General features: G+C 40.5%; 1 protein-coding gene across 2 annotated transcripts in view; it reads left to right on the plus strand.

The window, feature by feature from the left end:
* Window positions 1-1665: 1665 nt before the first annotated feature.
* The window catches only part of mpped2a (metallophosphoesterase domain containing 2a), a 66810-nt gene continuing 41783 nt past the window's right edge, over window positions 1666-26692 (plus strand). The window contains exons 1-5 of one of the 2 annotated variants that reach the window (XM_054770519.1): window positions 1666-1902; window positions 1979-2067; window positions 4208-4477; window positions 21568-21749; window positions 26348-26573. In XM_054770519.1, coding sequence (XP_054626494.1) covers window positions 4365-4477; window positions 21568-21749; window positions 26348-26573 — 521 coding nt within the window. In that variant the 5' untranslated portion in view covers window positions 1666-1902; window positions 1979-2067; window positions 4208-4364. Of the gene's footprint in view, window positions 1903-1978; window positions 2201-4207; window positions 4478-21567; window positions 21750-26347; window positions 26574-26692 lie in introns of those variants that run through there. The other variant, XM_054770520.1, reaches the window with a different exon arrangement.

The following is a 26692-nucleotide window of genomic DNA, read 5'->3' on the forward strand; positions in this document are numbered from 1 at the left end:
CTCCAGTTGCCCCCAGCCACTGAAAAGCTCCACTGTGTCACTCATAGTGTGTTATTGCTGTTTTTAAAAGTGTGATGGGTGTGTATTCAATAGCAACAGTGTTAATCTAAACACTTCCTCATCCTTTTGTACATGTTATTAATGGTGTAATATTATTAATGCATGGCTGCACAGCTTGGTTCAGAAGTATTTGGACAGTGGTTTCAAGATTGTGTCTCGATACACCACACACAAGGAATTAGAAAAATAACAATCAGCATGTGATTGAAGTGTAGACTTTCACCACTGACTTGCAAATAGTACGTCTAAGGGGTAACCTCTCATATACAGTCCGTATATTTAGCGTGAATATCTTGTCACTATATATGGGATATACATGCTGTGTATGTATAATTAAATTGATAGTGTTGGACTAGGGGAACAACAACCCTGAGAAAGCCTTGTGCAGTTAAAATTATTTACCCATTAGATGTGGTTCAGATTTGCTCTGCAACTGACTGGCGACCAGTCCAGGACTGATCTTGCCTCTTTGCCAAAAGTTAGCTGGAATAGCTAGCCAGCTCTCCTGTGAATCTGAATGAATGTGAGTATGATCTAGGTGGGGTACAGCCTGGATTGGTATATAAACAAACAACCATCCACACTCACATTCACACCTACAGTATGTACAAATTAGGGTGTGTTCACACAGTCTGGTAATAAAAAGGATATGTAGTGGTCACTTTAGTGTGGTCTGGTTTGCCTTCATACTTGTATTTATGTCAGCATACCAAATAATGCTCGCAGTTCAGCATATGAATAAAGTGGTGCCTAAACTGAACAGTGTAAGTGATGTGGAAATTGTCCCACAAAGTCACGCATCCAAAACAATATGACATCTTCCTGGTCTCATACACTCGTAGGACTTGTTTCTATAGTGGAATTTTTTACTAGCTGATATTTTACCAGATGAGATATAATGAAGAGGATATAAATTAAATAAAAGATGTCAAAATGGTTACCGGAAATGTCCTACAAGGAGACGGCATTTCAAATGACTTCAGCAAACTGTAATGACAAACACGACCCCTTTGTTGAAAAGAGCCAGGTACTCTATGTTTAACTACTATATGTACGCTTCTGAGTTTACTTTAACTTTTATTTAACGTTTATTTGACTTTTATTTTTTGATCACTCAGCTTTCTGTTGGGTGTTGCAGTCGCATTTATTGACATTATATTCGTGGTTTTGGTCCATTGGTGTGTTCGGGTTCACACTTGCCTTAGCCAAGACTAGGGCGGTCAAGTGGTCTTGGCTCCCTGTTTCTTCAAAAACGAGTGTGAACACACCTTTCGAATGTCCAATCAGCCTGACATGCATGTTTTTGGGATGGAAACCCAAACAACTGAGATTCAAACCCAGATCCCCTGACTGTGAGGTAGACATTAACCATTAGTCGACAGTGCTTTCCAGATGTGATCTGAAAATATATATACTGTAACTTTCAAAATTTAAAACATATCTATCTAGCTAGCTACCTATCTAGTCATTTATCAATCATTTGAATACGAAATCGTTATTTCGTATTGCAATTCAACGCTACACCACTGTAGCGCAGGACTTGCATGAACGCCTCCTCCCTCCACGCTGCGCTCCGCTCCCTCCCTTGCAGCTTCGCGCGTGTGCCCGCCGGAGAGGGCGCGCGCACGGGAGGTGGCTGGGGGTTGTGCTCGCTTGTGCTCTCTCTGCTCTCTGACCCCAGTGGCAACTCCCATTCACTGCACTCAGGCTCCTTCTGTAGGAGGCTGCTCCCTCTAGCTTTCTCTCCCCTCCCGCTTGTCTGTCAGTGTCTCTCGTCCGCCTCCTTGCTGTCTTGTCTGGTTTCTTTGCACAGAAGCCAGCCGAGGTCCCATCGGGTCGAAGGTTCTGCCCTACCTGCGCATTCCTCCACCAGCCCGGACCGCCTTCTTGCTCTTACCCCGCCTGCTCTTCTTTGCAGCCGCATGGACCCTCGTCTCCCCGCCGCGTAGAGAGCGACCCCGACCTGGCTCTCTTCCTCCGGCGTGACACAAAAATCGCAAGACGAAGGTATAGGAACATATCCACTCGCCTTTGAAACGCGGAGAAAGAGAGAGGGAGGGCAGAAAGGGGAGAGGAACGACATCATTTTCTGTTCGCCATCGCTTGGAGGTGGCTTGTCATTTCCGTGGAGGAATAAGAGGTTAGCGCGGGGCTGGCTTGACACTGGCCACCTTTGGGTGCTCTTTTTGTTGGGGAGTTCAGGACGACACGGATGTTTCTGTGTGTGTAGCAGGCGGTAGTGTAGTCGGTAGTGTAGTCTATGCTGCACATAGCACACGCGCACACACACATCGTGAGAGTGTGTATGCGTGGTGCCTAAAAGGGTCAGTTTATTCGCCGTCCTCCACTCTTGCTTTACCGGAGTGATTTTCACCCGGAAAGTTAAGCCGATCCGGTTTGCTGTGCAGGCTACCCGGACACTAAATGTGTGCGCACCGGTTTCAGAGACGAGCGATTAGGATGAGGAGCTAGAAGGCAACAGAATTCAAATAAAAAAGGACTGTCGGGGAAGCTTTAGCAAGCTAAGCTAGAGGGCTAGTTGCTGCTACTGTAGCCATAAAGGTAGACACTTTCAGCAGCCAGGCACACACAGGCACACACAGACACACACACACACACACACACACACACACACACACACACACACGTCGAGGCGTGCAGCACTACTTCTTGCAAGCAATTGCACAAATGTTGTACTTCTTTGTAGGTTTACATTGTAAATCAGAATGAAGCAACATGCATGTAATAAAAGTGTACAGCTAATATAGTATGGGCATTAACTGAAGTGATTTAAGGGCCTGGTTTGCTATAATGTCATTTAAGCTCTTGTGTAAAATAACTAAGGTACAGTGGAGCAGTGGCTCTCTCAATTGCATGAGCTACTCAATTGGAAATATTGCTGATCTGTTTAATATGTTGCACCCACATGTATTAAATGTCCATTCTAAGAATTGTTTCTTTTGTCTTAGAATTTAGTGCATCTTTTAGTATAATTCTGTTCTTGCCATGGAATAACCACCGTCAGTGGCTGGAAAAACAAACTGTATCTAGAATACGTTCTCTTGCTTAAAACGTGAAATTCCTAAAAAGAAGTCCTCAGCTGACCCAGAATTAATGGCATGCATTGTTGTTCATTGTGGACTTGAGACAGATTTTGAGTTAAAATTGGCATGCTGTTTGCTTTAAGGTATTCACTTGCTGCATTAAATAAACCCCGGAGCTGTTGATTTCCCCTCAAAAAGATGAGAGACTATAAATTGAGTACGATCTTCGTTTTATTTTTTGTTCAACCCCTTTTGTACTTATGTCACGCATCGGGGGCTATGGTATAAAACACTTGTCAAAGCCTGCAGCGGGAACTTTATGATCAGTCAGGGACGTCAGACAGGAGGGGAGGCTCAGGGTCTAAGCAGACAGCTGCCCGGTGAGTGAGTGTTGAAGATGCAGGCCATGCTTTTTGTGCACACTCCTCTTTTAGCTGCTTATTCTTTCCCTGAGGTTAATAATTCATTTAGGCTTCTTTTTTTAAACAAACAGTTACAGTTATGCAAGAATATTTAAGGAGTTGACACAATGGATTCAATGCTACAGGATAATTTTAGAAGTATTGCATCAGCAGAAGGAAAATCAAAAGCGTTATTTGTTTTTTGCTGCTTTGTGTGTATTTCATGGGAATTGAGTTTTTCTTTTTTTAAGGATGCATCTTTGATTTTTTTTATTTATTTTTTGCTTTTTTCAGCCGCTCTACCGAGTGAAGTTGTGATTTATTCAACATCAACAGGCTGATTCTAGTCTGTTAAAGCTTTTGGATTTTTTGCAGTTTATAAAGAATTATGTTGAAAGTTGAAGGACTGTCTTTGGAAATTTCTACCTGTATAATTCCAAATTTTATTTTTTGTCATTTATAAATTAGTTGTGGTTTCAGTACAAGAAAGCTAACGCACATCTTTAGAATACTGTGTGGACCTGTACATTAGCATGAAGATATGTGGATTAATGGAAAAGGAGGGTTAGGGTTTATCTCTAAACATATGATAGAAGCATTTTTTTAACACACATCATACCAAGTTTTTTAGATTAAATAAAATCGAATTCGTGTTCAGCAGGTGCACGCCTTTGACAAGCCACTATTCTCTTCTTGGTGCAGACTGCAGTGTGCTGGGTTCTTCAGCCTGATCTGTGCTGTTGCTGCTTCTGTGGGCGACTGCCCGGGCTTTTCTAAGCCGGTCTGAAGGATGTCCGCTGTACGGATCGCTGCTGAATTCCGGTGAACGAACGGCGTCTCATGTCCAAACGGCGGGAGGATGGCTCATGGCAAAGTGACCATCACGGTGGATGAGTACAGCTCCAACCCGACACAGGCCTTCACACATTACAACATCAACCAGAGCCGCTTCCAACCTCCACACGTCCACATGTAAGTGCATGCAAGACACACATGCATCAACTCCACATTACTTGCTGTATGGAAAACAAATAGAAACACTCATAGTTAAGTTAATTTTATTTGAAATTTAGACACTTGATAGAATAACAGCAGTCTGATGAGCCAAAGTGTTTCATTTTAGTGACACCACTTACTGTATGTTATTATAGTGTGTGCAATCTATTACCAACAATACAGTTTTGAAAGTCTTGTGACTTCACCTATAGTTTTTTTAGAAACACATACAAAAAATGTATATATATATATATATATATATAAAACTTATTATTTCCGCACATATTGACCACAATTAGTTTGAAAACAATTTAAAATATTATAAAAATATTTCACTGCACTTTATTTTCATAAGCATGCACTGAAATTGCCTGTCTGCCTTGCTGGCACTTGACCGGTGACCAGATATGCGACATGACTTGTGTTGACTTTCACTTTGTTTCTTATTATCGGGAGAATGAACAATAGCCCGTAAAATGCGTAGTCAATTGACGACAGCGTGTCAAAAGCTAAGCCAATCTATGCCAGCGTGTGTGATCGCTCATGTTTAATATCATTCCACTGTCTGGGATTTTTGTTTACATGCCTGGCTGGCGGCATCTAGCTAGCTCTGAGCTACAAGTGGCTATTACGTTCATGGGAAACATCAATCATCGATTATCATCACAACTTTTTTTAATGTGTCACTTAACAATCTTGCTCTCTTGATATCATTATTATACTTACAGCTTGTCTTCAAAACACTAATTGTGTGTCGAAGTAGTGCAGCTGAAACACGCAGTATGTACAGCTTTAGACAGTGAGGCTATCATAGGGTATCCAACAGGTACCCCATAAACTAGCAGTAGCTCACCAGCTGATGAGTACTTCACCAAATAATATTTGCGTCAGCTCTTAGTACTTTAATAAGTGTTGTAATCAAACATAGCACCTGTATTTAGTAACAAATGAGCACACTGAGTGTGCTTTGTAAATAAAGTGCCATTTAAATGTTGGCAGTGCCCCCACCAACTTTGCCAGTAAATTAAGTTTTGCAATGTTGTCAGTTCATGTTTGGCTAGTTGTTGAAAAAGTAAAGAATAAAACAATTGCTATTTGTCATTTAAAAAAAGCATGCAGCCCACCACCACAGCTGCAAAAAAACGTAGGGGAAACCCTGAATGAGTATTACAGGTGGTTCTTTGTTTAGGGCCTTCAGAGTTTTGGCATTTCGCGGCTACGTTAATAAATTAATTAAAAACTTTATTTTGATTCGTAAACACATTTGGTCACAAAACTCCTGAACACTACACATAACTGCTAGGTCGCTACTGTATCTTTGAGCATGTTAAACGATCTGCTCCTATGAAAGCAACAGTAATAACTAAGCAGGGTTGTGGTCCTATTATAAAGATGGAAAGGTTGCCAATGCTTTGGCTTTTAATTTGTATTACTTCTTATTTTTGTATTATATTTTTTTTACTTTATTACTGCTTCATCTAATTCTTGTATGTGTTTAATTCTTGTATCTTGTATCGTCTTTTATTACTGTATTTGATGTTCATGTGTTCTGTGTACAGTGTGAGTGATTTGTGAGTGAGGTACAAGAGCCGACTTACACCAAAATTCAACTTACATCATAGTCTAGGAATGGAACTCGTACATGACCCAAGGACCACCTGTATACTTAACATGCATTAAAATATAGGCGTTATGTGGCGGCAAATTACAAGATAAACTTTTTGAATCTGGAAGCTTATGAAGATCAAGAAGGTCAAAGTTTATTGTCGTCAATGGTGTTGGCAGTCTTCACATACTGATCCCATCGTACTGTTTTGGAATTCCTGTGAGCTGTGAGAAGGGCTGGCGGTGTAGCGAGAATTGGTCGCCTCCAATGTGGAAAGGGAGACAAGGTCAACTAGCAGTTTATGTTATGTCAGTCCATTTTAATGGTTGGCAGAGGCAACGATAAATCAGGCCAAATACCTCAATTTGAATTAAGGGTAACCGTGCCGGACAGCACAGGACATATTCTGGTGGGATGTCTGAGCTCGCGCACACAATTTATCTCCTTCTAGATTTTAGTTTTATACCTCTGTGATTAAAAGTGACAGCTTTTGTCACCGTTTCTTTATGGTGTCGCGGAGCGTTTCATCTCAACCTTTTAAGGGCAATGTAGAACCAATTGACCGTGCGTTAGGATAAGTTTGATTAGATGAAAAGAAAAAAAGAAATCAAATGGTAAAAGCTTGGTCTGAGAATGTTTGCTTTGGGTTGGAGCTGTACCAAAATAGAAGCGGCCGTATGTGTTGTGCCAGTAAATTACCTTCAGTTTTTACTACATTCACATTGACAAATGTCCTATAATGTTTTAAAACTTACACCAAACAAGCAATATTTTTTTTTATATTAAAATTAAAGAAGCGATTATACATAGATGTTGCTGTTTCTCTGTCACATTTTGTGGAGGTGGCTCCCCCTGTTAGAGGGGATGAGGCTGGGGGCCTCTCCCCAGATATGTGTTTGGATAAATACATTAGGCTGTTTCCTGGCTTCCACAGAGCCTGCAGTGTTTTACACTGTCATTCTAAAACTCAGACTGGGAACTCCGGGATCCCTTATGCACACACGCGTGCACATGCGCGCGCACACACACACACGCATGCACACACACACACACACACACACACACACACACACACACACACTCTCATCAGCCCATCCCCCCGCTATGTTTAAATGCTTATAGAATACACGCTCTGTTCTGGGAAAGTAAAGGCTTGTTTAGATTTGAGAGATAATGAGAGGGAGAACTGAAAGTAAGGCAGTTGTTTCTCTTTTGAAATACAATCTGTCTGTATGCGCCCCCCTCCCCTTCCTAGAGAGAATATTTAGATTTTGTGTTGGAGTACTGCAGTGCTCTTTATGCGAAGCAGAAGGTATCACTCTATGAACTACATATGAAAATATGCATATCACATTTGCAATAATGCTTTGTAACTTGACCCTGAAGTCAAAGTGGTCCTTCTTGGCAGCATGGGACGTCTGTCTGTGCCTGTAAGTGAGCGACAGACTTAGTCCAGGCTTATTTGTGTCTGGTTTATTTTTCTGTGCCGTGTGCGTGCGTGCGTGCGTGTGTGTGTGTGTGTTTTCTTCTTGCTTCAGCCCCCTCGTCATCGTCTCGTGAAATGAAATGCTCAACAACTTGGAACATATGCTTCGAGTTGGGACACTAATGGCTTCCAATCCAATTTGAGCAGAATGTGGATCAGACTGCAAGCCCAAAATACACGAAAAAATACAAAGCGTCAATGATTGATGAAGTCAAATGTCTTGCATTGTGCAAAAGTTAGTTGCTGATGGCCAGTGGGCAAAGCCTTGCTTATGGCCACAACACAGAGTGAGTGCCAATACAAGAGCTTGGTATGTAAACTGCCAAAAAAAAAACATGTGACAATGATGTCCTCTGGGATTGGATGGTCTTTCCCCACTTGCTATGCAATGCGTCCATGAGGGAAAAAGACAATGAACAGACAAAATGGCAACGTGTTGTATAAGAAGACAATCATGTGTGCTTCAGAGGAAATAATGGACGCAGCCCACATTCTGCATCACATGGATACAGCACATTCGTTCATTGATTCATTCAGCCTATGCATGCCTGGGCCTCTGTGTTAGAAGAACACTAATACAAGCATATCTGCATTGGTCGCTTACATAGAATATTTGCAAACTAACCCATGTCACAAAGTGTCACATTTTATACAATACCCCCGAATATGAATGAGGCCTGGATTGAGTCTGTCTTACTTATAGTGTAATACAGTCCACTACTACTAATGTATACGGTGTTGTGAAAAGGTGTTTGCCCTCTTTCTATTTCTTATTTTTTGCATGTTTGTCACACTTATATGTTTCAGATCATCAAACAAAATTAAATATTAGTAAATTACAAAAAAACGGAGCACAAAATGCAGTTTTTAAATTAAATGTTTTATTATTAAGGGAGAAAAAACATCCAAACCTACATAGGCTTGTGTGAAAAACTGATTGCCCCCTAAACCTAATAACTGGTTGGGCCACTCTTAGCAGCAATCAAGCAGACCTCACTTGCCACAGTTAAGGTCAGTGTTCATGACTCCACCATAAGAAAGACGCTGGGCAAAAACGGGCAGCATGACAGAGTTCCAAGACGAAAACCACTGCTGAACGTAAAGAACATTAAAGCTAGTCTCAATTTTGCCAGAAATCATCGTGATGATCCCCAAGACCTTTGGGAAAATATTTTGTGGTCTGAGACAAAAGTTGAACTTTTTTGGAAGGTGTGTGTCCCATCACATCTGAAGTAAAAGTAATGCCACATTTCAGAAAAAGAACATCATACCAACAGTAAAATATGTTGGTGGTAGTGTGATGGTCTGGGGCTGTTTTGCTTCTTCAGGACCTGGAAGACTTGCTGTGATAAATGGGACCATGAATTTTGCTGCCTGCCAAAAAATTCTGAAAGAGAATGTCCGGCCATCTGTTCGTGACCTCAAGCACCTCAAGCAGAACCTCAGGTTCTGCAACAGGACAATGAGCCAAAGCACACCAGCAAGTCCACCTCTGAATGGTTGAAGAAAAACAACATGAAGACTTTGGAGTGGCCTAGTCAAAGTCCTGACCTGAATCCTATTGAGATGCTGTAGCATGACCTTTTAAAAAGGCGATTCATGCTCGAAAACCCTCCAATGTGGCTGAATTACAACAATTCTGCAAAAATGAGTGGGCCAGAATTCGTCAGAATTCATTTAAAAACCACATTTTATGTTCAGTTGTGTTGTCATTGAGTAATATTTCCATTTGTATGACGGTCTGAAACATTTAAGTTTGACAAACATGCAAAAAAAAATAAGCAGGGAGGGGCAAACACCTTTTCACACCACTGTATATAACTCTGGACCACTACCTTTTGCATGTGACCTGTATAAATGTAACCCTGCACCCAAAGGGCAGCCTGCACATCACTACCATATCCATATTGCACACATTTACATTTGACAGATTATGTTAACGCTCTTCTATGCACATTTAGAATGAAAATAAAAGGCCTAAAAAGAGATTACTTTTTGGTTGAGCAAACAGTTCCCTGAATCATTTTTCTAATGGAAATACTCCCCTACTCTGCATGGCTGCCTCTGATAAGAAGTGTAAACTGTATTATAAATGTTCATGTTAATACAGCAACACTTTGGTGGAATACTTCCTGTTTGAAGGACTATATTTTTGTATTTCCCATCTTAATGTAAGGTGTGACTATGTTGAGGAAGACGAGATGATAGCTGTTGAACGAACTCGCCTAGTGGAAAGTTATTTTCACTCTTGCGTTACTTGCATATATGTCTTTTCTTATGCCCTCTGGCAAATAGAGAAATGGGAATAATTTCATCATATATTTCACACCATGAGTTTGATGCTTCCTCTTTGTTGCTCCCGGTGAGAATCGACTGGTTGCATCATTTAGAACGGGGAAAAACTCCTATGGTTACAGTGGAAAAAGTATGGCACCGTCTTTATGTTATGTACATAGAATACAGGTCATATATTCTCATTCAATAGCATGAGCTGTATATGCATGTCAGCTGTATATCAGCACCCCCAGCATCAGTATCCCAGACTGTACTGCTTTAAAAATGAATTCATTTTGTCATTTCATTCCATTAACTAAGCTAAAAAAACAACTTCCAAAGTCAACCCTTTGTCCCATCCTTAGAAAAACTGAAGACCTTGAACACTTGTATGGTGACTAGACCGGTCGGTGGTTGTCTGTGCACCATAACAAACATGTATTCTTCACATTTTTTAAAACCGCTTAAACTGTTAATTTAATGGAATGCCATTGCAGTACATTTCATTTATTTGTCTGGTTTAGTCAAAATGAAACACTTTTGTACTTGCCTGGGAGTCTGGACTTGGAATCACGCACATGAGTCTTCACGCGGCATACGTAAGTGTACATTTGGTGAGACGGATCATTGATGACATTCCACAACTTTTGCAATATTTTGCTCTATGTAAAATATGTAGTTGAGTATCTACAATCAGAGAGTTCCTTTTTTATTGTCCATTGTTTTGTCTAATACGTTGCTGTATGGAGGGGCTTTTGTAACCGGAGAACCCTTGATTAAGTCCCCCCTTCACCCCTGACCTGCTTCGGTAGCCCAACAGAATGGTTGTGGAATTGGAGATGGTGGTGGTGGTGGTGGTGGTGTTGGTGGGTGGAGTTAAGTGTGACAGTTGACATTGTACAGGTCTGTGTTTTTGAGGATTCTGGCTGCTGAGTCTTGGAGCCTGGCATTGCCGGGCACCATCTCCTGATTAAGTCCCCCCATCCCCTCAAAATGAAACTGAGGTAAAGTGGCCCAAGCCTGCAACATCTCAACATGACATGTCCACTGCTTTTAAGTCTTTTCAGTTTGTCTCTATTTTGATAATCTATGCCTCATTTATTAACACAAGTAATCCATTTCATCTGACATATAATTTGTTAGCATGGAAGTCTCCTGTAATGTATTTTACCTTCACAAAGAGCAATACATGAGTCATAGCCTTTAAGCACGGACACAAAACAAAAGAGTGTTATTACTTGAGTTCCACACTCTGTTTGATGGGTTACTTGTACATGTCACTAATGCACAGGTTAACAATTCATGAGTAAGCATTTGTTATGCCCTGGCTCAAATCCATGTTACCGTTTTCCACTTAATAAATATTAACGGTGTGATGACAAATGTAGCACTTTTATAGTTTAGAAGAAGCATGCTACATTTTTTTTATTGATACAGTTTTTTTGTAATATTTGCAAAATAACAATATTCAAGTTGAGGTGAACTTTGCGTGTGGATTGCAAACCTGGCAGTCAGATCCATATACTTTAGTATAGCTATACTATAAAAAGTAAGTATGCATATAAACTAAAAGGATGTGTGTTTCATTTTTGTAAAAAAAAAAAAAAAAAAGGCTCTGTCTATCACTATAAAAGATCTCGTGGTCACTTGTTGACATTTATGGACCCTGTCCATTTTTTCTTCTTGACTTTTCCTGAGTATTGAAAAGAAGTTCTAGTTTTTCCATAATGTCACTGTTGTGCATTATTTTCTCCACTTGTTAGTGATGGACTTCACTTGTGGCATTTGATATGGGAGCACAGTGTGAATGAAATGATTGGGGCACACAATATGCAGTTTGTCATCCATTGCTTTTGACAGTTTTGATTTCATACCTTTTTGTTTTTTTTTGTAGAATGCAACCACAGTATGTAAACCCACTGAAAATGTATTTACAGTCACTTTAATTGTAGACATGTGCTGAATACTATTTAGCATAACTGTGAATGTGATTGGTCAATGCCATTTTCTTTTTGTTTCCTGTTGGATTTTAGAGGCATGCTTTTGTCATGTGTAAAGGTTTTACAATCATTTATTTTTGTGTTGCAAAAATACGTTTTTGAATTTTATTTAATTTTTGAAATAGTGTGATGCGTCTATCTAGCACACATAAGTACTGTATGTTCTTTTTTCTAGTCTGCAGCTCGCATTCATGTCATGCTTGTCTTCTCAGCCTTCTTCCCATCAACCCTGAAGCCATGCAGACTGTCAGCAGCACAATTAAGGCCTGTGCCGTAATGAAAGGGGCATTAGCAGAAGCAATTTATTTCCTAACGTAGCGCCGGAAGGTCTGCCCAGTGCCGATTTTCTAACGTGGACCGCTTTGTGTGCTGCACTTGCCCATAACAGCAGGAGTAAAGGGAGGGATGAGGACGATTCATTCTCGCTGAACAAATGGAGAATAGGAAGGAGGCCTCAAGGCAGAGTGTCATCATATTTTCTTCAAATTGTTCTAGTATTTGCATGTATGCTGCATCTACAGTCTGTCTGGGCTGTTACACTCTTTCAGTCCTTCTGGGCTTTCTTGTTTCGCTTGTTCTTGTCTCCCACCTTTGCCGCGCTATGCTCCCATGTGCACACCCACCCCCAGCTGCCTCCCTGCCCTATCTGTTATTCCTGTGTTCATTTTGTTCCTCTGAAGTTTATTGAATTAGCTCAGACAGCTGAAACGCAGAAGATAAGAGAGGCGCGCTCTGCACCTCTCTCAGAGAAATGGTATTGCACAGTGGATGAGTGAGCGGCATGTTTGAGTCTGTTGGAGTGGGGGAGGGTAACTGATGCAGAGGTTATAGCCACAGGAAATGGGGAACTTTGTGATTGTGAACAAGTGATAATGTCTGAGGTCAGTGACAGACTAACTGATTTGCACTCAAATTTAATGTATTATTCATTCATTTATTTTCTATGCCGCTTAATCCTCATTAGGTGGTATGCTGGAGCCTATCCCACCTGACTTTGGGCAAGAGGCGGGGCACATCCTGGACTGGTCGCCGGCCAATCGCAGCACACATATAGGCAAACAACCTCACACTCACATTGTGTTATAGTAAGAACAAATGTCTTTTTACTTTTTTTAACAGTATTCACTAAATTGGTTCTAATTCTAAGATGTGCAGTTGACTAAAAAAAATTTCTTACCGCTTATTATTTTTGGGATCCTATGTAAATGTCTTTGTCTTTTTAGGAGACACTGAGTGTTGTAAAATACAGTAATTCCAAAAATAATTCTATTGGCCTGTTACTGACTGGCACCAAGTCCAGGGTGCACCATGTCAGATGCGATAGGCTCCAGCTCATCCATGACCCTGTGCAGGATAAGCGCTAGAAAATGAATGGATGGGTGTTCACTTCGTCTTATAGTCACCTTTACACTCATATTGCCCAAAATAGTAGATATAATTAAAGAAAATAAGCCATTTAAGACATAAATAAAGCTTGTGATCGTGTGTGTTGCAGTTAACGTGTTCCGGATGTGTGGACAGGAGGTGACGTCGAAGATTCAGTGTTAACGTTTTGGCTTCTTTCTTTGTCCTTCTTCCTCACTCAGTTTGAAACACTTTCTTAAATTTTTTAAATTGGAGAGGATAAATAATTAGCTCGGTAGCTTGCTATGCTAGTGATGGCTGTCACTTGTGTGTCTCTTGTGATCCTGTGTTGAAGTTTAGCAAAGTGTTGTAAACAAAGAACAATAGGAGTGTAAAGGAGACTATAGGAGTTTTAATGTTTACAGAGCTCTAATAATGGTAAAAAAATCAAATTTAGAAAGTCATTAACAGGTTTTCTATGCTGTAATTACGAAAATATTCCATTTACCAGTCAACCGCAATAAATGAGGGATAACTGTATATTTCTTTTCTTTTCATGATACATTTTTTGACTGATGTGACTTACACTCCAGAGCACCATACAGTAGTCTGGAACATACTATATAGTATTGCCTGCAGGATAGTATCTATATCCCTTGTTGTGAAAATGACAAGCTGCAGAAGCATGTTGCTTCTTTTTTTGTTGCTGTGACAACCAGTGAACCCGCAAGCACAAAAGTCTTGATCCTATTTATCATGTACAAGCAGGTCAGTTTAGTTGATTAGCAGTCCATTTTCACATTCCCCTTTGACCCCAAAGGTTTTAGGGGGCTGGTTGGCTTATTGATGAGAAATCATTAGCAGGATGACTCCATTAGCATGAGAGGACAGAAGAGAGAGGCACATGTCATAGCAGTGAGTGGTGGTAGGTATGGATGGAAAGTTTGACTGTGATAGTCAGGTGCTTCTCCTTGAGACCAATGGGCAGTCTTGAGGTCATTGACCCCTTTAACCCAGACTAGACTAATGGTAGGTACCCCAATGTAAACTAAAACCAGACGCCTACTTAAATGATTATATATTACATAGAAAGGTGCAACATCAGAAAATACAGTTTGACTTGTATTTGGTTTACGAGCAGTAAAGATACACAGTTTTTGACTTGTGTTTGAACTAATGGATTTAAAACGTATGCACAATCTGCAGTAAGTGAGCCACTATCTAGTCAGAGCTGTGTGTAGACTCTGCAAAACTTGCGCATCGCAAAGCAGTGCAATCAATCATAGTGCTTATGTGGCTTCTAGAAAGAGCTCAGCGAGTCAGGGAGTGACAGAGATGGTGACCTCCTTATCTGCTGCCAGTTTAGTGTCACATTTTAAGGAGCGAGCGAGTGGTGAACTTTGACCCTGTTTGCTTGTGTGTTTTTCCAAAAGGCCACCAAGCCAAATGTGTTCAGTCAAATTAAATACCCTCCTCCAGACAGCAGAGAGCCAGACTCCCAGCCTCCCTATGCTTGGGTTTCTGACTGAACTACTGACTGATATATTGCCATGATTTAGTTACTCTTTAGACATTTTGCTGCGCAGTCGAACCTCCAGTCAAGGACAATCTGTTCCATGACAGTCAGATTTCAAAACATTTCCCATTGAGATTAATTCGATTTGGATGAATTTATTTCAGTCAAAAAGAGTCAAAACTACTACCATCATTAACCTTAATTTACTGCAGGCAAACTTAACCATGCTAATTCAAGTAATAAAACACACATTTCACTAACTTTATACTTTAGACGTTTTTTGTTTTCAGACCTAAACCATGCATTAATTATGTTTTATGGAGTGGTGAGAATTGATTGATTTTTTTTTTTGTTTTGCGCATCTCTGCGACCATTTTTATTGTGAAGTTGCGTGGGCACGTGAATGATTCAGAGATCAGACATTTCTTCATCGTGTAGGTATTTCTGGAGTCTTGCGTCTGCTCCGATATCATGCTGCTGGATTTGAGAGTGTGCTTCTGCGTTTACATTTCACCTTTCCCCTATGCTCTTTCCCTGTTTTCTAAGTTTTTCCTTCAACACAGACAAGTTAACACAGACATAAATGCTAGGATCCTTCATTCTGTGACAGGAGACTATTCTTATACATGCAGCTCTAGAGCATGGAGACTTTCATTTTGAAAGTTGCTGTTTACAGTAGATCCAGTGTTTATACTGCACTGTTCTACATCTGAACTATTGCATACATTGGCAATGAACTTCTGGATTAGTGCTGCACGATTCTGGAAGAAAATGTGAATCACGATTTTCTTGCTTAGAATTGGATTGCAATCCATTCCATTCCATTGTCTTCTGCTTATCCGGGTGCGGGTCGCAGGGGCAACAGTCTCAGTCGGGAAGTCTAGACATCCCGGTCCCCGGCCACCTCTTCCAGTTCCGCCGGGAGGACACCAAGGTGTTCCCAGGCCAGCTATGAGACCTAATCACTCCAGCGTGTCTGATGTCTGCCCCTGGGCCTCCTCCTGGCTGGCATGTCCGGAACACCTCACGAGGGAGGTGTCCGAGAGGCATCCGGACTAGATGCCTGAGCCACCTCAACTGGCTCCTCTCGATGTGAAGGAGCAGTGGCTCTACTCTGAGCTCCTCCCGGATGACCGAGCTCCTCGCCCTATCTCTTCGGGTGAGTCCAGCCACCCTACGGAGGAAACTCATTTCAGCCGCTTGGAGCCGCGATCTCATTCTTTCGGTCACGACCCAAAGCTCATGACCATAGGTGAGGTTGGGAACGTAGATCGACCGGTAAATTGAGAGCTTTGCCTTCTGTCTCAGCTCTCTCTTCACCACGACAGTCCGGTACAGCGACCGCATTATTGAAGATGCTGCGCTAATCCGCCTGTCAACCTCACGCTTCAACCTTCCCTCAGCAAATTTTGCTACTAACATTAGCTGGCATCGAATGTATCGTGACAGCAACATGAATAGAAATTATTGGTGGCTTTTATGAGACTGATTTTGTGTTTGTGTGCACAACGGACATGTACAGTATGTGTATATCAACAGCCATGAACGGCAGTTATTTTATTCAGGCCGAACTAAAATTAACGACAACTTTTATGCAGTTTAATTTGTAATTGTGAAAGAAATTAGTGGTGTCTTAGAGTAGTCAACGATTCAATTCGGAGGAGTCTTATTTGACGATCAATCTCACCCTCGAATCATATAAAAATGTCATGTCATTAAGATTGTACCATTGTGACTACATGAGGAGTGGCCACAGGGATGGCCACAGCCGCTGTTATAAATGGCCTATTTTGATACAAAAACAGACTAATTTGAAGATGACATGTGTTTAACAGAAGACTTGTACTTACCACACATTAATAAAATCATCCACTTCACTGGCACAATCCAAAGGAGCTGAGGCGAGCGCAATTTTAATGCTAGGAAGACCGTCAACATCGACGGACTTATTGACTCCTAATTGAGACTGAAAAACCATCCATAGTGTGGAAGTATTTTGCAAAGGTTAACGATGACCCCAGAAGCTTCATACTATGACGCGACAACATGCTGCTACAACAACAACCAACAGGGTAACATTTAAAACAGGTAACGCTGTTTTCAAGCCATATTGGTCCTATTTTGCGTGCACTTTTCTGATGTGTGCCGACAGCGTCTGTGTTTCAGTTTCGTTTGTCTTGCTATGTCACTAAATAAATTAAGGTGCTGTACTGTTGTTGCTCACCTACCATGTTTGTTTGTTTATCTAAGTGTTTTAGCCTTTTGAGGTGCAAAAAGTCGCAAATGAGATCTGTTTCTCAGGATCGCCATTAGCTCTGGTCTTAAAAAAAAAAACAAAAAACAATGACTAAACAGACGACTACTGAGTTAGTCGACTACGGACAAAATCTAACAAATCACCTTTGGCTATGAAAATCTTTAGTCGAAGACAGCCCTAAAAAACAGACATTTTTTGGACAATCTCTTCTTTTAAACCGTGTTTGGTAACATGCTAGCCAGCAGTGGTGTTCTTATAGTTTTGGGTTTCAAAAAATTTAATTTAGAGCAAGTTGCATACAGTTAATTCCGATAAAATTAAAAAATCATTGTCATTTAGAAATTAGATTGCAGATTAGTGGAATTAAAAATATTTTTTTTTTCTAATGTATTTATTTCTTTTTTTTAGATTTTTTGGGGCATTTTTAAAATGTCATATTAGCAGAAAAGATTGTTAGCCTCCCTTTGTGTATCTATTAAACAACTGTAGCAGTATCAATCCTTCTTGGCAAATACTGTAAATTCGGGTGTATAAGCCGCTACTTTTTTCTGAAACTTTTAACCCTATGGTTTATACAATGGTGCGGCTAATATGTGGTTAAAAACTACATTTACCATTGTGCTTAGAAAACGCTATTACTAAGATAGTCTTTCGTGAAAAAAAGTTCAGGAAACAATCAAAACACGGCGAGAAGCCACCTTTCTCGGCCTGTCGCTGTCGTTGATTGAGCTACATCAATCACAGTTTATACTATAACCAAATGTAAAACATTGTTGGATTTTGAATTATTCAATAAACACCATAAATATACCGCCAAGATTGCAAAGCCTCTTATGATGAATGAAAACAAAATTGAAATGTAGAGACGTACCTGGATCCAGGATAAACCACGCAGGGATCCACGCTCTATGATGACTCAAAGGCGGACACAAAGGTGCCACTTGACCGTGGTTCTTATGAAGTCCAGAGGATAACTCCAGCAGAAATAATGGGTAATATCCAGCAATTTCACAAGTGACCGTATGTAAACCTTAGGTACTATAACGTACGTAGATCCACAGGCATAAATGTCATATCCGCTGACGTAATTAAAAGTTAAATACAGATAAAAAAGAGAAGAAAAAAAGGGAAAAATATAAAGAAATTAAATTAAATACAGATACATTAAATATAGCGTACATATAAAATATAAAACAAAACATAAAATGCCGCGTTGTTCTCTTTGAGACGAATAAAGTATCTATCCATCTCAATTTCACAGGTGACCCTACTTAAACCTTACTCAATGTACGGAGCTCCACAGGCGTGTTCCCTGATGTTCTTCTCCTTCTTGTTTATGGCGGGTCGCAACTAACGTTTAGGTGCATACCGCCACCTACTGTACTGGAATGTAGACGTGTTGTGCACATTTGCATTGAACCTGGTAGTGGCAAGCGTTCATCATACAAAACACACAAAAAAATGCATATGATGCCACTTTTAAGTTAAGGCAATAGATTTGAGGATAAGCGTTATCGAAGATGGATGGATGGCAAAGGATTTGGCTGTCAAGACAAGGAAACATGGCTGCTTTGTGTGGGAGTACTGCCATTGAAAGACACAGCTTACCGAAAGACAGCGAGCCGACGTTTTAAAGGGATTAGGACGCTGTTCAATTCTGACACAGATTCACCAAGCGTTGGATTGTTCACCCACTAATAGGGAACGTGAGCTGGGGTTAGACTGTCGTGAGACAGGTTAGTTTCACCCTATTGATGATGTTTTCTTTTGTGTGAAAAGTTTAAAAAATCTTTCTGTGTGATGTCTTTCTGTGCACTAAATATCTCATTTTACATTTTTCTATATTTCTGAGGTACAGCGTTTGAGTTTAGTTGCTGTGTGATCAATTTAATGTTTGTAAGATGACCATGAGTCAGACTATTATAATGAGTAATGACCTCCTGCAATTTCCAATGGGTTGACAAGCTCGTGTGTTTACTCGTAGCTCATGATTGGCTTCTGTCAAATAAAGAGGTGACTGGACCTCACCTCATGGACTCATGCACGCCACAATATGCCACTTTATGACGTGGATATGTGCGGCTTATACACCGGAAATCACGGTACTTGCTCTAATTGATAGGGGTTGCTGGTATTTACTTACATTCTCAGGGAGGATTGGGTCTTAAAGGAAACAGGGAAATGAAGGCATGGTCGTTTCTCTCCCAAGTTCTTTCCATATGCCTTCCTGGGGGTGTACACATACACAGAAATATACTGTACGTGTGCATTTCATCAGCCCATGTGGTTCCGCATTTGCCCTTCTTCCATGACGTGCACTGCCAAATTCTGCATGAAGTTCAAGCACTACAGACTACTGAATCTAATCAGTAGCTAGACTGCAGTGTACTTCCTCCTCTGCTGGCTTGGCTTTAATGTCTTTGTGTGTGTGTTTTAATGCAGACTTAAATTAGAGCACAAAGTCAATTGCAAATATCGTTATCTTTGAAGCCACTTTTTCATGCCATCCAGTATATTCAATATCGAGCCCACACTTGCTGACTAAACCTCACAGGTACCAATATCACCAGGAAAAGCTGACCTTCTCTTCCAGATGAAGCCAAATAGTGTGTACAGTTTAGAAACTGTCAATAAACTGCTTATGTGGACTCAAGGTTTGTTAGATCCTTTTGAATTCTGCTATACATGACAAGATAGACTCACAGAAGTGAACATTAAATGAACTCCAACAACTTTTCACACACATTTTACCAATTTAGTGTGCTACAAAATTGCAAGTTAATGTATTTTGTTCATTTGTTTGAGGAAGCTACTTGCAGGCGTTTTTAATTTCTTCAGATCTTCACGGGAAGAAAGATAAATATTTGTTCCAGTAATATTTCACAATCATTTTTAACACATGTATAATTCAGTCAGACATGACTAAATGACGTTATAATTTAATGGAATTTTGTACAAAACTGACATAACTGGTTAGTCTTCACGATGTCAACTACATATAGAAACATAGAAGAATAATAATAATTGCAACAAATAATAATCCTGACTCAAGAAAACATTTTTTGGAGCGGCCGCATGGTGGCCGAGTGGTTAGCATGTTGGCTACAGAGTCAGGAGATTGAAAGATCTGGGTTCGAATCTTTGCTTGGCATCTCTGTGTGGAGTTTGCATGTTCTCCCCACGTGCTTGTGTGGGTTTTCTCTGGTTTCCTCCCACATTCCAAAATGCGAGTGTGAATGATTGTTTGTCTATATCTGCTTGTGATTGGCTGGCGACCAGTCCAGGGTGTATTCCCGCAAACCTCATGAGGATAAGAGGCATAGAAAATAGATGGATGAATATCATTTGGAGCACTGAAACTTTTTCGTTAGCTTCTTGAATATTTTTGTACATTGTCAGCCATCACTCTTGTGCAAGTGATGCATACCCACACACACGCGCACACGCACCCCATGCTCACAGATGGTGCCCACAGACTACACATGTTTGCTTCACACTACAGACGGTGGCCAGTTTGTCCTCTGTTGGACTACTATTAACATGACCTAGCAGATGACTGTTCAGCTGAAAAACAGAACAACAACAGATTCCAGGCAGTTTGCGGTGACCTTCAACATGTCATACACTGCTTCACAGAAAACAGATTCTTAAATTACACATTTACAAATGCTTGTTGCCTCTTTCCTTTTGTGTAGAGGTGTTTGTGTTTCCCGTCTCTGCTAATCACATCCTCTCCAGCCTTTTGATTCCATCAGCCTCTGTTGCCTTTTTCAATGCCATGTTTGCGCTCGCCTGCACGTTAACTGCCTGCATGCACACACGTGCGCTTGTCAGTTCGGAGATTACAGTGTTGATTATGTGTCTTGATGTTGTCAACGGAGTGACATCCCTTCTAATGAAATAATGGCCTCGTGGCAGAGTGCTGGAAGATTGCGCATTGTAGACGTCAATTACACTCACCATGAGTTTCTGTCCTTTTAATAAAAAAGCTTACCCCACCCTTCTTTTAAACGGATGTACCCACAATGAATGAACAAAAAAACATGCATTTTTTCCAAGCACACTTGAGGCTAAGTGTTTTTTTTTTTCCCCTAAGAAAATGGATAGAAAGGACATGGCATGCTTTAATGCACCACCACTTTAGCCGTCCTACCACAAAGCAGCCATTGCCCTCCTTTTGTGCTTCAATCAACGCAATGGCTGGTTTTCTTCTAGGCGAAATGACACATTTTTCACTGTTGTAATGTCTCCTTTCTTTGAGATGCCTTTTGCTCGGCTGCATGTATTATTCTGTATTTTTTGCACATCAAATTATCTTTTTGAATCTTGTTATTCAGCAGTAACCCTTCTAGCTTCTTTAGAAATAAGCATGTTTCCTTGAAAAAGTAGACCTTATCTATTCTATCGAAGTGGCATATCTTGCATACTGCAAATAGTCATGTGTCACATTATAAATGTAGTAAATACAAGTAAGGACATTGTCTCTGTAATACGTCTGTACACTTAATTGGTTGATTGTTTTTATTGTGATCACACCTCTTCAATCTCCATTCTTAGACATTCACAACTCTCTGTGCTTTCAGGGTGGATCCAATTCCCTACGACACTCCCAAGCCGGCCGGCCACACCAGATTCGTGTGCGTATCGGACACACACTCGCGGACAGACGGCATCCAGATGCCCTACGGCGATGTGCTGCTGCACATGGGGGACTTCACTGAGCTGGGCCTGCCCTCTGAGGTTAAGAAGTTCAACGATTGGCTAGGTACTAAGCTCCTTAACACCCGTATTCATTAGCATGCTATATGTAGTTATTGTTTTAGACCTGATTACCTGCTGAAATGCACAAGTTATTATTACTATTTTATGGGTTTAGGAGATAGGACAGTGACACAGGCACGAGAGACATTACACACATAACCAGCATCAATGAACCTCTACTGCGTGACCTCACAACTGCTGTGCTTAAGTGTCTAGTTTAACCTCTGTGACCTAACACCCTGGATCATTTAACCTTTGACCTCTTTCTACGACCACATGCTGTGAAAGCAAGTGTGAGCGTGTGAGCTCTTGCGCACAAGGCTTGCTTTTAAATACACACGCATATTGTCAGTTTCTACCTCGACAGAGAAATGATCTTTTCATCTTTTTATTTTGCTTTGTACACGTATAAATTAATTTTCAAATTCATTCATCGTTGTATTATTTTAGTTTCCCTGAAGCAATTAACAGGGTATCCGCAGGGTCTTAACAAGTCTGGAAAAAGTCTAAAATCCAATAATATGAATTTAACCCCTTAAACTGTATAAAATACTCTTAAAATCCTATGAAATGTAAATTTTAAAAGATCTTAAAAATTGATTAACTTTACTTTTATTAAAAAGAAATGCATAAACCTATGCATTATTTTATAGCATAACTGCAAAACAGAACTAAAGTCCTTGTGCAGCCTGGTCAGAATTTATTACAACCAGCTCGTGCGCTGTACTCATGCTGTGGTGTGTTCATATACTTTGTAAGTAATTCCGGGCCTCTGATTTCCCTTCATGTCTTTTGTACTTTTTTGCCAATATGGATGTGACGGGGGTCTTAAATTGTATTCATTACGGTCTTAAAAGGTCTTAAAAATGGCAACATTTGATTTGTTGGGAACCTGAATTAAGATTTAACAAAACATGGGTAAGTCAGGGGATAAAGTGTCCACATTTCGCAGCTCAAATTAATCTGCCATTAGACAGGCTGTGTCTTAATGAAGATACCACCATCATGGCCCAAAAAATGTGGAAATCTTTGCATGTTTCTATTGTCTACTGAAAAACAATACTACATGTTGTTCTCAGTTTACGGCGTTCCAAGTTTCGCCGTTTCATGGTTGCGTACGCTAAGTCTCAACACTGGACTGTTGCCACCATAATTAACGATACAGATCGTGTTTTAAAATGTACCTGGACGCTGTAAGGATGACAAGGAGGCAGTCGATCAACAATCCTTTTATTGCAAAAACCAAACAGGGTACTGTCGACAAACTCAACTGTGCTCTCTGGATGCAGCACACGCACACACAGACACACACAGTGGCAGGACATGTGACATGTTTGCAGACGTCTGGAAATCACAAAACACTTTAGCAGTACACATACCTGCCAGGCCGCTGATCCTCTGAAAGAGACAGTAATAACTAGTGTAATGATCTTTATATTGACATGGCATGATTGCTTGTGCTTGGCTTTTATTTTTAATTAGTGCTGTTTAATTATTGCAATTCTTGTTTTATTACTGTATTCCATGTCTTTCATATGTTCTGTGTACATTTTGAGTGACATACCATAAGAGTTAATTTAGGTGTAGGATCTGATTTACACCAACACTCAGCTTACATCACAGTCTAGGCACGGAACTTGAACCTACCCGACAACCATTGATATGTGTTTTCTGTTTTAAAGACTGTGAATGAACAGTGAATCAAATTTGCACTAATGTCCATCAAATATCCAAAATGTTGACCTGTTTTCAGACCTTTTGTGCTGAGGCCTACCATTTTTTTGTAATTTAGAAACATAATTTGAGTCTGCTCATACAACAGTATAGAAGCAATGTGAATCACAAACATCAAAGTTAGTATACACAGAATATAAGTCTCTGCTAAAACTTTTGCACGCAGCTTTTTATTACCTTGAATGGATTCATTCGAAACGCAGGATTTGAAACGCAGTTGGTACCTCAAATAGTGAAACTGATCTTTGTTTTCACAACTTGGAAAGAAAGTTTTTGTGATTGTATTAATATTAATAACTACAACTTTTTTTTGTTGGGTAATTGTTATGGGGTCGGCAACCCGCAGCTCCGGCTCGGGTTCGCTTGCCAAGCGCAGTGATTTTTTTTTAGCACCGAAGTAGGGGAAATGTGCATTTTTGAAAAGAATGTGAACTGTCCGATTCACCGCAAATCCGTGAATGCATCTGGAATGCATTCTGACTGCTGATTTGATGAGCAAGCGAAGGGGAGGGAGGCCAGTGTATGCAGTGAGTCTCACTAGAAAGAAAAAAGTTGAGTTGAGTCTGAAGCAAGTTACTGCGCAGTAAAATGTAATCAAGGAGAGCATAGCAATTTGTTTTATAACAACAAGCGTGTTTGGAGCCCGTGACTTGCTAATGCTAAGGTGGTGACTCCAGGAGAGGCAGATAGCGTGAGTGTACAGCGGGAGCTGACTGTGCATTGACTGCTGTGACTGCTGTGAGGCAGGGCGGACCTCTCAGCAGCAACCGCAGAACAATGCATGCTTTCACTTAGTTTACCAAAAACATTTGTTGCTAGTCGCTTTTGGGAAAATAAGTCACCAAGAGGGTTTGGAAAGTCGGCAGATTTAGTGATGGCTAAGTTAGCAACACTGGGCTATACATGAGATGGGAGGGAGGGCGACACCATTCACATGGCGAATACATGAAAGACTGGAAAAATATCAGCATCTATTCTCCCAACTAAAAAACAAACAAGAAATGATTGAAAAAATGAAAGAATTCCTCTCTCTGCAAAGACAGTCAAGGATAGGACAAATAGAACGGTCATTGATGACAATTCAGCACAGGCGTAAACGCTATTGAGCAAACAGTGATACAAGGGAATGTGAAATCTGATGAGTCTTATTATATTAAAGTTGGCTATGTTTTGCTTTAATTTTAAACAAATATGGGAACCACTCAAAAAGGCTTACAGAGTTCAGTGTTCAAATGATTTCAGAGTAGGCCTACACATTTTTTTTTTTTTTACTGGAAGCGTCAAAATGGTTCTTTTGATGCTAAAGGTTGCCAACCCCTGTTATAGGACAAAGGCACACCCCTCTACAGTACTATTCTTCTTACTTGCAGTTGATCAGGGAAGAATGAAAACATAAATCTGAGTATATTATTTTTACTTACACTCTGTAAGATGTATCACAGCAGCAATAAAAAGCAAAGCAAATTCCCAGTAGTTTTGGAGATGGAGTTGTTTGATGGTAATTATGTTACCCCACCTTTTTCCCGGCTGGTGGCAGGGGAATGGAGTGGGGTGAGCATGATTTGCTTGTGTGTTGCTTTGTTTGTGTGTATTTTTAAATGGATGTGTGATCCACTTTGAGAGCTGGGGGACTTGGGAAATGAAGCTCACATGTAAGGCTAGACTGGAATTTATCATCCTGAGATTTGAGAAGAGCTCATTTAGAGCGGCTGGGATTTAACCAGGAAAATAGGAGTCTTCGAATTTCACTATCAAAGACACTTTCTATTGGTTTGATTTACTTGATTTTATTATCATTATTATCATTGTCATACTTTGACAATAATATACAACATGCATCATTAACAGTGTGTTTTTGCTGTCCAGACAGTTACAAAGCTTCATAATTATTTGAACTAGTTTATAATCAGTAAAATCTTTGGAAAGGTATTTGGAGTAGAGAAATGTCAAATAAACCCCAGTTATCGGCAGTCAGGTGTATACTGTACATTAATCTGGTTTTATTTTGTGACAATGAATTGAATATTGTTTCATTATCATTGTTATTAGTAGCGGTAGTGTGTTACATATGCATCAGTAGTCCTCATTTTCTCATATTTGTGGGGCCACAGTACATAGCTGTGCTTCAATTGTTGTTACATGTATCCACATCTGTACATACTTTCAGAGCAGACCAAAAAAAAGAAAAAGAGACACAGTAGTGGAAAAAGAAATATACAGGGGGAGAATAGAAGGGTGATAAAGGCCAGACCCTTTGGTTGAGTGCTCAATCGGCTGGAATAAAGTAGTAACTTAGTTTTGTGCTGCAGAGAGGAAGCGGGGACAAATCACCCAGACGGAGAAGCACAAAAAGGTCACTGGAGATGTTGAATGATGAGGGGATGAGAATAGTAATAGATGTTCATCGCTATGAAGTTCAGGTTCACGCTTTTCCAGTTGCCAGGTGTCTGCTGAGATGGATAGTGGTCGCTGTGGTCAAGCGCAACCATCAGATGTGCTTGTAAACCTCGATGACTCTGAATAGAGCTCTCAGGCAGGCAACACGTTCACAGGGCCAAGTCTGCCTCTCACATACGTAAAACTGTTAATTGTTTTCTTTTCAATCTATAATTGCACAATTTGCACTCTATTTTTCCCCCCGTGTGTTCTGACCTTTACTGAACACCAGAAGCAATTTACATCCAGATATACCTACAGATATATGTACATCCTGCATATACTAAACGCATATATATGTAAAGCATGACCGATTCTGTTTCTTACCGTTTGCGCAGTATTGATACACATTCATTTTAGATTCTAATGAATAAGTTTCTCGATTTCAGACTGTAGCTCACCACTCTTCCTGGTTGTTCCCATCTCTCCCAGGTGGTCTCCCTTATGAGTTCAAGGTGGTAATTGCCGGAAACCACGAGCTGACCTTTGATAAGGACTTTATGGCTGAGCTGGTCAAGCAGGATTACTACCGTTTCCCCTCAGTCTCCAAACTCAAGCCAGAGGACTTTGATAATGTCCAGTCGCTCCTCACAAACTGTGTCTATCTGCAAGACTCGGACGTCACCATAAAGGGATTCCGGATATACGGCGCACCATGGTAAGACCAAAGACTCTAAAACATTGATTAGTAGCCCAAAGCCATCCTCACTTCTCCCTTTCATCTTTGCTGAGTCACATTTGCTTCCCGTAGTGTTCTAAATCCCTAACGTGGAGGTG

The sequence above is a fragment of the Dunckerocampus dactyliophorus genome, chromosome 3, assembly GCF_027744805.1.
Source record: "Dunckerocampus dactyliophorus isolate RoL2022-P2 chromosome 3, RoL_Ddac_1.1, whole genome shotgun sequence".
Classification (NCBI taxonomy): Eukaryota; Metazoa; Chordata; class Actinopteri; order Syngnathiformes; family Syngnathidae; genus Dunckerocampus; species Dunckerocampus dactyliophorus.